This window comes from Taurulus bubalis, assembly GCF_910589615.1.
Source record: "Taurulus bubalis genome assembly, chromosome: 20".
NCBI lineage: Eukaryota > Metazoa > Chordata > Actinopteri > Perciformes > Cottidae > Taurulus > Taurulus bubalis.
In genome coordinates, this window is record NC_136608.1 from 9,785,310 (window position 1) to 9,798,155 (window position 12,846).

The window sequence follows — 12,846 nt, forward strand, 5'->3', positions numbered from 1 at the left end:
CAACAACATTGCTTTATCATTTTGAGATCAGCGTGAATGGTGAAGCGTGGATTTGCAACAGCAACAGGGGTGGACTGACCATCTGGAGTAGCAGGATTTTACCAGCGGGCAGGTTTACCTGTCGTCAACAGCACAGATCCAAAAAAGATCTCAACATATATCAGCTTCAGTTTAATGCCTGCCGTGTGATATTTTTGACTGTATGTCTTCCTAAAGTATGTAACAGCTTTAAACCCTCAGTAGGCCCATGCACATCCTAGTCCTGGGGGCCTCTCACCTGTTTTCGCTCATATAATGTGCACCAACAGGCCACACCGAGTCAACTTACTGCAGCAATGATGTGCGTGTAAATGTCCAGCATGTTGTTCACATGGGACGGCTCCTCCAGCTGTGATGACTAATCCTGTCAGATTCCTCCACAAAGTACTTGGAAACAGAATTTGCTTGACTCTATTTGTTAATTAAGATTCACAAAACACTCAATATGGCAAATAGAAGCATGTTAATAATATTAAAGGCCATTGGAACCTTTGGATGATTAACGTTACCGCTTGTAGATTTATTAGAAAGCTTGAATCTATTTTTTTGATCACGGGTCAGGGCGTATCCCAGCATGCATTTGGCGAGAGGCAGGTAACTCTTTGCTAACATAGTGGCTGGGCTACAGCATTAAACACTACGCTGTTCCAGGTTAACGAAGGTTAAATGCAATTTATTATATTAATGAGGTACATTTCTGAGAACTGGTGATTGAAGCAAGATTATGAGGATAGACCATTGACTTTCTGGATTAATGAATCTCTGCCCCAGCTCTAAAAAGTTTGATAGCGGTGGGGACCAGTGCAGTCAGAGTTGGTAAAGTTTCTGCTTTTGGCCTTCTGTCTTTCAAAGTGTTTTCTCTTCTGTGATCATCCAAACAGTGAAAACCGCCTGCTGATCCCCTTCAAACCCGGCCACTGCAAAAGAGTCAGAAAACAAAATCAAACACTGAGAAGCCGTTTTACTTGCATGGATCCAAGTAATTTCTGATTCATTTACACCTCTAGTTTTGTGTTGTGTTTCCCCCCAAAAAATCAAAATTGTTTCTATATTTTAGTTACTCACCAGTTTGAAACTTGTGATTCTCAAGCCATGGTTGTCTCCTCTTTATTTTAGGAGGATACTCTTCCGCCAAGCTGCGATAAATCAGAGAGCATCTCCAGTGTATCTACTGGAGATGCCACCGGGGCTAATTTGTCCCCCGTTGCCTCTAAATTAAAAGTTTATGAAGTTGGCTTGACATGGTCTGACATGTTTTCCTAACTCTGGCAATAGATCCGAGTGACCCCTCCTTTATAGGCGGCTCTAAGATCTAAAATAGTGTTTTCAAATGTGCTGTTTTTTCTTTAGTGTCTGGTGATTTTACAGCATTTGTTTTGCAGCGTTCTCATTGCTAATGACTACTGATGTTGGCAAAAAAAACAAACTACTGAACTTCAAAATGCCACGGTGTTTGTCAATGTTCCTCTAATTTTTCTACTGCTCCTTTAAACCTTTTTACTTTCAAAGCATTTTCTCTTTTGATCCCGCAAACACGCTCGTCCAACCCCACTGTGTTCACGTTCCCACTCCGCACGTCCACAGGAGAGAGAACAGTCTGAAAACAGCTTCCTTTTAAAGACGGATCTGACTGAGTTCAAAGAAAAAAAGTTCTTTTGGAAAGGAAAATATAAGTACTGTGGGAAAAACATTTTTTCTTTTCTTAAATGTGCGTATGAAAGAAAATAAAGAATCAAAGGAGGAGATGTATAAAAGATTTGATAAAATTATAAAGTTATTTTAAGAAAGGTGAAGTTTTCTTAGCTCAGCTGGAGGGGAGAGATAATTATTTACACCCATCCACACTTGGACATACCTACCAGAAAGCACAGAGAGTGAAAGAGAGAGAGAGAGAGAGAGAGAGAGTGGTGTGTGTGAAGGTACGATATATACATTTTAAACTAATGCTTTCATCCAGAGCAATTTGCAGTGAGTGCAACATTACCGAGCCCTCCGATTCCTTGATCTGTAATATTCCCTCAACACTGAAATGATTCTGTGCTGGGAAAGGAAATAAAATGAGTCGAAAAGCGGGGGAGGATCTTGAAGCTAGCAGAGGCAGAGAACATGAGACGGGGATAAGTTAGGGAGAAGAAACGTGGAGTATATATTTATGAGAGGTTATGTGTGAAATTGTGGAGTGACTGCTGCAGTCTTAAAGGGAATTGGAAGGTCATTACCGTGCTGTGGAAACACGAGAGTTAAGAGTAGAGGCTCGGTGGAGAGATGGGTTTGTTGCAGCAGGAAAGGAAAAGCCTACTTGTTGTGGGAGGAAGACCAAGAAGATTAAGGAACGGGTGATGGCCAAGGTGAAGCACTTGGCAAGCGTTTAGTTAAGGGGTTAGAGAGAAAAATCGAAGTGAATCGAGTGTTCTCAGCGTAGCCTGTGTTGGGAGTAAATCTTGGCGCTAATGCTGAAGCGTTTCAACCGTCGAGAGCTGAAGCCTTCCTCTCTGCTTCCACAGAGCGCTCCGACAAGCTGAAAGAGAGGAGCCGCGAGGAGAGGGCGAAGACGAAGGTCAAAGACCGAGAGAAAGAAAAGGCGAAGAAGAAGCACAAAGTGATAAACGAGATCAAGAGGGAGAACGGAGAAGTCAAGCAGCCGATTAAAGGTTGGTGGAAACACACACACATCGATGCAAGCCAAATGATTTATGTAGGACTGAAATACATTTTTTTTTTAGTTGATCCTTTGGCATACGAAATGTATAGTAAAAAAAAACCATCATCATTTCCTAGTTTTCCACAAATTAATTTGTAACCTTGGAAACAGCAGCTCGACATAAATTCCGAAGGTCCATTTACTTACTTTTTTCCAAAGCTCTCAATCATTTCTTCTGGGCTTCCTCAGCGAATGGAGATGCTTTATTTTAGTCGGTTAAGAGTTTCGGTCATGTGACAACTGTGTGGACTTTATGGGTTTCTGGTCAAGACATTCACATTTGTGCTTTTTTTTTGTGGCAATTTACAATTGAAAAGCAATTAATTCTTCCAAATATAGCCCTCAGAAGGCAATAAAAAGTCTTCATTTACTATGAAATATTTTCTCTCTCCTACCGTGAGCAGTGACATTGGTTATAACCAGTGTTGGGGATAACGAGTTACAAAGTAACGGATTACAGTAACGTAATTACTTTTATAGGTAACGAAGTAAAGTAACGCATTACACTCAAAATATTGGTAACTACACTACTTTACTAGACCTCAGTAACGCGCGTTCCTGCGTTACTCAAGACATTTTTACCAGTCCGAAAAGTTCTCTTTTAGCGGCGCGCGAGTCACACGACACTTCCTGCATGAACAACCTATCACAGAACTCCGATCTGAGTGATTTGAGTGACGTAGCTGCTGGTGCGTAGAAGGAGGGAAGCGGGGAATGGATGAGACGGAGACGGAGTGCCCGGATCCAACTGGGAGGTTCTCTCCAGGTTCCCTGGGATTAAGGATACTCATGCGATACAATCGCTATTTTGAAGGGTTAGGGAATAGAGAAAAATGATAAACTTCATAGGATATAGTGCACTTTCTGTTTATTTAGGCAATGATGAAGTGGATTTTCTGTTTATTTAATTGCATTTTCAGTTTCTATTTTTTGGGTTAAGTGCATTTCTGTTTCTATTTTATGGGAAAAAGTGCCATTCATTTTCCTATTTTTCTTAAACCACTACAATGATTCCTATAACAAGCTGGTTTTGTTCTTAGGAGTCGGCCCCCATTTGGTTTAGTGGGGTCTCATGTTTCCAAAAGTCTGTTTTTAATGTGTTATGCTGTTTGACCTGAATGTCCCCACCATACACAGCCTCTTGTATCCTGTTTGTGGATTTTAAAGTGAGGCATATTTCTTTGGTCAGACAGTGTGAACACGGTTAATGTTCGTTCAAGTTAATGGCTGAGTTTTATATGCCATTTTGTTTTACATGTTTACAATTACAATACACTATGTGGAAAGGCTAAGAGATGCCCTTTATTGAAAATAAAGTGATGAAAGGGCCATGATGTTTGTCCATGTATCTTTGCGGTTAATTTGGACATTTGCTTAAAAAAATGGAAAGTAAAGTAACTAGTAGTGAAGTTACTTTTCAAATGCAGTAACTAGTAAAGTAATCTAGTTACACTTTTCAGAAGTAACTAGTAACTTGTAACTAGTTACTTTTTCTGAGTAACTACCCCAACACTGGTTATAACATGTTTTTGTCTGTGGTCCTTATCTGTCGGAGACGTTTCCAACACTATCAACTAAAGTGTAATTGCTGAGCGTGTGCCAGTAGATTGTTTGTTCAGCAGCCTGTTCAGTCAGCAGCATGAGCTCTGGAGCAAACACTTCCACTACTGCTGGCTGCAGGAGAAGGGAAGCTTATCGACTCATAATGGGCAAATGTCACTCTTAATTGGTTAATCCAGTTATCCATTTCAGGGCACTTATCTGGATCCAGGTGGCATCAATGTAATGAATCATATAATTAGGAGGTAATGTACAGTTAGGAAGTAAGTTCTGAAAAAAATGTGACGTAAAAGTTCATCATTCCAATAGTAGAAAGTGTTTTGGATTCTTAATTTGAAGAAAAAAATTCATATTTTGTTTTGTCAAAATGGTTGTTATTTTGTCTGTTGGAGTGAGTGAGGACAAAATTAATTCTCAAATGACTCTGAAGCTCTAATTTCTCCTCTTTTGAGAAAGACTTGTTGGCCAAAGTACTGGAGCAATATGGCCAAACAATAGAAGATAAACAACAGACAGCAGGACGGTGAGAGACGGCCTGTTGGTCCAATCTTCCGGTTCATCTCGATCACATTGTCCTCAAAACAAATTCAGCAGCAGCACCATGACACTCAATTGGATTCAGTCTGTCTCTTAACTTTCTTTGAGGAACTTGATTATTTTGCTCAACCCATCTCAAAAAGGAAGTCGTTCATTTTAAGTTTTAAAGTTAACACTTGATCACATTTAAAATTGGAGTTTAGAATGATATCTACGTTTAGAATAAAAACTAATCTGACGTTTAACGACTGGTTAAAATAGTTTTTTCCTCTGACTTTAACGCTATTTTTATGTTTTTCTACAAAAGAAGAAATTGCTTGGAATTACAACAGATATATAATTGTGACAAATATAAGGTTTGTCCTGAGGTCGGACATTTTACTGTTGAATAGCTTTACATGCGTAGTCCAACCTAGATAGACTACACATGAAAATACAATATATATATTTTAAACCTTGATTTAAGAAACTACGGCTGAGAAATTCATAATGTAGCCTCTAGAACACGATCATACAATAATTTCTATGTGCACAACTGCCAGCCGTTAACCATCACAAACAGGTACGTGAAAGGCCTCTCTGTGTGAACATGTTGTGTTATCTTGGGCCCACTTCATGAACGTGGCAGCGAGTTTTATTGTTAATCTTTCGACAGCAGTGAATTATTGTCTGAGCGCTGTTACGTAACGATAATGGAGACGCACCGGGATGCATGATGGGAATCAGAGTCGAGGAAGATGCTCCCCTAACGGACGGGAGGCTTTCAGTATAAGTGAGTGAGACATTTAATCAAAGGGGTGTTACTTTTGCAAATGTTGGGAGGGAAAAGTTAGATATTTAGTCAGTGAGAGACTGTTATGTTCTCAATTGAAAAGGGCGTCAGAAAGCGAGCGAGGCACCTCAAGGAAACATTTATAGGAAATCAATAGGCAGCTAGTGTGTGTGTGTGTGTGTTTGTGTGTGTCCATCTAGTACACTCTCGTTTGTGTGTAAGCAAGAATTTTTTTAAACTTTTTTTTTTTTGCCAGAACCTAAGGTCTTGCTGGCTTTAAAATGTGATGATTTATTACAATTTGAATATGTAAAACATATTCTGAAGCCCACCACACAAGCTGACATAAGACTGTATCGATCTTACACAACATGTGTTTTTTCATATACCTGGAATCAATCGGCCCCGAAGGAGACATTGCTGAAAGGATTTTATTAAAGTGGATGCTTTATTAAACTTGACAATGTCTGGAATTGTACATTTCTTTAGTGTCCCAGAGCAGAATATGGGTGAATACTGGATAAGTATAATAATGTTAATGTTCCAATCTGATCATTAGTTTGAAATTCTCTTTTCTTTACATTAAAAAAGATATATTATCATGTATTATTATTATGTTTGTACTCGCAATGAGAGGTCATCCTTATATCTGTTTATTACATTTTGTATCGTAACCAATTTATCACACAACGCATATTTTCTCCATATCTCACTGCTCTTCTGTGGACTGCTGAAGGTTAAGGTTTGTGAATAAATGTGTGTGGGTGTGTGTGTATAGAGTGAATTGGGGGAGGGGTGACTTTTGTGTTAAAGAGCTTTTGGATTAGTAGCTTAGGTATTGTACTGTAAATACCTTCTTGCTGTTGCTCTCTTTATTGCGCACACACACACACACACACACACACACACACACACACACACACACACACACACACACACACACACACACACACACACACACACACACACACACACACACACACACACACACACACACATTAGGTTACTCTCATTCTCTCTGCTCCTTTTCATTGTCTTTCATTCCTGCCTTATCTGGCGATGAACGTGTGTGGGTTACAAACTAGACTGATAGTGTGTGTGTGTGTGAGAATGAGATGATAGCTGATATTTGAATTATGCTGAGGCAGCAGCAGCTATCAAAGTGACACACACACACACTCTCACAGACTCTGTAAACGTATACATGTCCACTTGTTTACACAACTGCTGCCGGCCAAGAATGAACCAGCCATTTTCCAAATAGATGTAAACAGCTCTGGCACACACACATTATATGTATATATATATATATATATATATATATATATATATATATATATATATATATATATATATATATATATATATATATATATATATATATATATATATATATATACACTAACAGTAGCACAGTGCATACATTTGCATGTTTCACTCTGTCCTGCCTCAGGCTTCCAAGAGACGGTCCACCATGCACGGTATTATCTCTGTTCAGATATGTCACTCAAAAGCATATTTCCAGGCATATCTGCTTTTCTCAAGGGATGCCATTTCAGGGCTCTTCAATTTATTTTCTTCAAGCACCCCAGGAGATGCCACACCATCTGGGAGAAGCTATGAGTCATCTGTCTCCACAAAAATAGTTAGGGGTCATTATTTTAGTTTTATGGGTTTTTAAATAGGGAAGTTCGTTTTGATAATTTAAAAAAAGTTAATAACACAACAATCTGCGTGGAAGTCTTACTGTGTATTGTTTCTTTTTTATCGACTGAGCGTAATCATCACACCACTTGCAGTTTTCTCTTCACCTCATTTTGATGGAAGCCTTTTCTGAGCTTTCGTCATATTAAGGACCAGTGAAGATGGTCTTCTTACAGCATGGGAATGAACAGGGCCTAGGGTTGGTTTGTTGATCCATCACAAATCAGAAAGCAGACTTGAATAGATTTTTTTACAAAGCTTGCATGAATGATGTGTCTCCCTACTTCCTTTTAGCCTTTTAAATTTTCTTTCATATTTTTGTGTTGATCTTGTAAGAATGTCTTCTCCTGTAAAACATATCTTCCTTTAAGTAATAAGGTATCTCTCTCTCTCTGTCTCCATCACTCTATCTAGATGAAAAAGCGAAGATCAACTCTGAGGAGCTGCAAATCAAAAAAGTGAAGAAGAAAAAGAAGAAGAAACACAAAGAGGGGGAGAAGCACAAACGAGTGAAGATGTACCACCGCTCCTGCCAAACCGTTTGTGCTGGCCTGCTTCTCCTTCCTTCATCCTCTCCACCTCCCACCTCTTCTTCCTCATCCTCTGATCCCACTCATAACTCCTCCCTGTCTCCATTTAAGTCCCCTCTTCCGGTTTACCCTCCACCCAACAACAAAACTGCACTTCTCTTCCCTTCTTCTCCCCCTCCTGCCCCCAAATCCCCCTTCAACTCCTCTCCCCTCAACTCTCCCAACTGTCCCTCGTCCTCCATGGTGACGCCCCAGCCTTCCCAAACCAAACGCCGCACCAGCCCTGGCATGGCGGGCCTGGAGTTCGCTTCATATATCCACATAGAGAACCAACCTAACGGAGGAGCCCTCGTGGCCCACGCCTACACATCCCAGCTCTCCTCTCTCTCCATGAGCCAGAGGCAGAGATTTGCTCAGGAGTTTGTCACCTTGGCTTTCAGCGAGGACTCGTCCCAGGTATGTCAGAGATATCGATCCATGGGTGTGGAATGAACGCAGTGCTTAGACCCTTGAGGCAATTGGTTTAATTTGTATTATTCTATTTAGATTTCATTAGTGTCGTTGTTTTTCAGGCAGCTCATTATGTCATGGGGATTGTCCACGGCGAAGCCGGCTACCTGCCAGACTTCTTGGACTACTTCTCAACCAAGTTCCCAACAGCTCCAGTCAAAATGGAAATACTGGCCAAGAAGGACATAGAAACCACCACTATGGCTAATTTCTACTCTCAGGTCAGTCGGACACACACACACACACACACACACACACACACACACACACACACACACACACACGTGTAGGGTGGGACGTTGGTGGGACAGATGTAAAAAAAATGACATACAGTCAATCTTTGTCTTTGGTTGGTTCCGTTCTGGAGCTGTAGACACAGAGAGCACAGAGCAGATGGTGAGCTTTCAGACATGAAAAGTAAAATGAAGGTCCAAAATAGCAAGGGGCCATTGCTTCCAAGCCTCTTATAGTCTGTCCTGTGTATAATCTACTTGGCTGAGTAGTGCAACTGTCCGTGAACATCGTCTGTTGAGACGCTGTCTACACGGCAATTTGTTTTCAGAGTTTCTCACCCATACAGGCACACACACAAACACACACACACACACACACACACAGGAAGAGGTGGATGCCTACTAATCACTTATCTGAGCTTGTCATCCGTTGTAGATGAACAGAGCGGTGCACACACATGCAAACACACCTTAGTTTCTGTTTTAAATGTGACATTTAAAAGCAACGTGGTTAGTGAATGGAGTATACGAGACGCAAGCTCTGTTTCAGAGGTGTGCTTTGTCTGTGTGTAAATACTGTGTATTCACACAGATTTGCATCAAAGACATTTTACTGTTTTTTGATCTTTGTTATACAACAAGTAACTTTTTGAATAGCCTAGTATAGTATGTTTTACATGCGAAAAAATAAGCCCATATGCTGCATTTAAAAAGCATTCATATCAATTGTAGTTATTGAAGAAGGCCGGTTGAGAGATGATAAGAAACTGGGATGAAATGAATGAGAGATGCATAGATGGAGGGGAAGTACAAGTCGAAGGGATGTTTGGGGGAAGGAACAAGATCGATTGAAGGAAACGACCGGATGCCTGCTGTATGAAGATAAAAAAAAAGTTGCATTGCTGAGGCCATCTGGTGTGTGCATCTGCCTCAATCTGTTCCACATTGAACAGCGTTTGGCATTTATACAGATGTCTGATTTCTCAGAGTAAATGTCAACATTAACAATGCTGGCAGAGTTGCGTGCAGGGCACAAGTGGGCACTGCTCTCACATCAGCGGCATTTCATCTCACAAGGCAAAGTTTGAGTGATGGCAAGAAAGGAAGCAGAAAGTAAGAGGCCATAAGAAAAAAAATAACTGAAAAGAGTTTAATTTCATAATTGGACGGTGACGGAAAAGAGTGTGAAATCCAGTAAGGTAGTTCTGAATTGAGAGCTGACTTCTCACTAGACTGCTCTGTTAGACCAACACAAAAAGGATTTCTTCTTGTTTTCTCTATAGCAGAAGTATGGGGGCCTCTTTCCCAGCCCCTCGGCCCACTGCACAACCTTTTTGAGGACAACTGGAAAAACAAGAAATGTGTGTCTTTGTGCATTGAGGTGGTGTCTGGATTGTCTCCTGTGAGCAAAGTGACACAGCCAGACCTCTTTATCTAGAGCGGTCTCCCGTCTGTAGTTCACTAATGAAAAGCTTTTTGTTGCCTCAAACCTCCTGAGTGGCTTGGTATTGTGATACTGCATGCTTTTTTTCAATGTGAGCGCAGGCCACACCAGCTACCTGTGTGTGTGTGTGTGTGTGTGTGTGTGTGTGTGTGTGTGTGTGTGTGTGTGTGTGTGTGTGTGTGTGTGTGTGTGTGTGTGTGTGTGTGTGTGTGTGTGTGTGTGTGTGGTACTACAGGGAGTAGATCAGTTTATATTCTCTATCGGTCTCCTACAGGCTTTTTTCTTTTTATGAAATATTCATAGTGTTATTCTGTGTGTTTGTTTCACTTTCGGCCAGCTCTGCTTCAACAAGCACAGCTTTGATCTCCGCATGTGACCACATTGATGGAACCAAGATAATGAATGAATTACACATCGAAATTGTCCATTGACCAAATTGACTTTTCTCTGCAAACCTCCTGCAAATGTCCTGAGCTGTCCCTTTAAGAGTAGTGTTCCTTGCAGAGCGAACGTCATTGTCCACTGGTCTTGTTAATTTTTCCCCCTCCCTCCTAGCTCTCAGCAGTGACCTTGGGAAGCAGACATACAGTCGACTCTACACACACACACACACACACACACACACACACACACACACACACACACACACACACACACACACACACACACACACACACACACACAGATGTGAGCATGCTCACTGATATATATACATACACACCACAGGTACACTCACACAGACAGATTAATGATTTCTCTCACATATTTTCCCTTCACCTTTCTTTCTCCTCAGCTCTCCCTCTGTCACTCGCTCTCTCTTTTATCCCTCTTCTCTTCATGTTTCTGCTCTGTTGTTCGATTCTCTGCTCCAGTTGCAAACGACTGGACAGCTGCTTTCTGTAAATGTGTTTGTGAGGGGAAAAGAAGGGAAGAATTTAGAAAATGTCAACGACTGTCAATGTTCGTGTGGTTGTATACGTGCATTCATTCCCCTGTAAAGTGTTGCTTATTCTTGGGCTGCTGTAGTGTAACACTATCACCCACGCACTTGTACTTGATAACGAGCCGGGTGTGTTCAGAATTTGACTGCAGGTATCAGAGGTGCTCTGCTGCCGTTCAGGCTGCGCGTGAGTATTTTGTATTCAGTGCCTGACTGAAGGCATTTTCAGCGGTGCTAAGGATTATAAAAGATTACAGCGCTCTATTTTCTCAGGACGAGCACAGCCCGACACTCAATACATGATGTGCTTCAACAGTGAGGTAATTTGGTCTTTCCGGGTTAGCCACTAAGTCATTATTTTTTAACGACATCAGAATAAGACGAGGCAACAGAACAGCCTGCAGGTTTTATTAATTTAATTGTATATTAATCTGTGCTCACATTGTGCTCGTGTTTATACTCAAAGCTGTACAAGCGCATTCACAACAATGGCCTGTAATCTATCTGACAGATGGCATCTTTAGGGACGTGACTGGTATGCAACTCGCGTGATGGACAAATGTGAAAACATATTACAAAATGGAGAATTACATTTCAACTAATTGATTGGTTTCTATGATATGATTCAACCAGTTTTGATGGACTCTAATATTGTATCAGATCTGATCTGAAATGATTTATTAACAGAATGTTATCCTAAGAGGTAAAGGTCTTTGGGGCCTTGTAAAATACTAGCAAGCAGGCTAATTTTCAGAGGATGGATAAAGCAACAAACTACTATTATCTGATGTAGTCACTCTCCCTTTGTGTGTGTGTGTTGTAATCCGAGTTTATGTGGCCAGCCACGCGTGCAATGCGAGTCTGTGTGTGTGTGTGACCCTGTGTGTTCTCCACTGGCTAGTTAATTGCTGCAGCTCTGCACTGCGCTCGCACACGGATAACGCCGCCCCGACCCTCGCTGTCGTTGCAGAGAGTCTGTAGGAAAATCCCCTTAAGTTTTTGGGAAAAAACACACGTTCTGCTCCATCACTTGATTAACTGTTTACCACGTTACAGTTCCGGTTTAAACATCATCACGACCAAATAAGTGATTGGTTTCAGTTTGTCTGCTCCGGCTCCGTCCTCCACAGAACACGTATGTTTACTCTGACCCGGATGCTGCACTGTGGCACTTGGCCTCCAAACTGTCTCCAACACTGTTTACAAATACACCAAGACCTTCAAATTACATGCACTGTTGTTAACTTCCAATGAAGGTATAAAGCAACCACCACTTTATTTTAATTAAATTATTGTTCTAATATTTGTGTTTGTGCATTCACATGCCTGTGTCTATGGGTCAGCCGAGGAAGAGCCTATGTAAGAAACGTTTGTGCAGTCGTGTATAAGGCGCCAGTCGGCAGATAACTTTGTTGGGATGCAGACGAGTGCTCTAGAGACGGAGTGGACATAATGATTTAGAGAGAGAGACAGAATGATGAAAGAGAGTAAGAAACAAACAGACTTACAGAGCTGTGTGATGATGTCATGATCTCAGCCAGAGAGAGGGAATGATGTGTTGACGGGAGGAGGGAAACTTGTTATGGAATTAACAAGTGGTTACAGTGGCTGCACCAGAGACGGAAAGGAGACCAGGAACGAGAGAGGCTTGATCTAATAGACTTCCCACCAGGGACGTGAGGATTATGAGGGAAAGAGGCAGAGGAGGTGGAGAGGCTGACGGAGACCAGAGATAATCTCAGTAAAACAGCAAGTGGGAAGAAGACGGGGAGTGAGACTTACTGCTTTTAGCCAGAAGGAAGTGACAGCATGGGAGAGATGACACTAATGATACTTATATATAATGATGTCGGCTTTTTAATCTTGTAAATTTGCC

At 41.2% G+C, this 12,846-nt stretch overlaps 1 protein-coding gene across 1 annotated transcript in view; it reads left to right on the forward strand.

Annotated features, from left to right (window-relative positions):
* LOC306752344 (uncharacterized protein) overlaps positions 1–12,846 on the forward strand; it is a gene marked incomplete at its 3' end in the record, with an annotated part of 29,910 nt that overhangs the window by 3,492 nt on the left and 13,572 nt on the right. Inside the window, exons 2-4 of the mRNA XM_079236095.1 lie at positions 2,544–2,690; positions 7,728–8,299; positions 8,416–8,574. Coding sequence (XP_079092221.1) covers positions 2,544–2,690; positions 7,728–8,299; positions 8,416–8,574 — 878 coding nt within the window. The remainder of the gene's footprint in view (positions 1–2,543; positions 2,691–7,727; positions 8,300–8,415; positions 8,575–12,846) is intronic.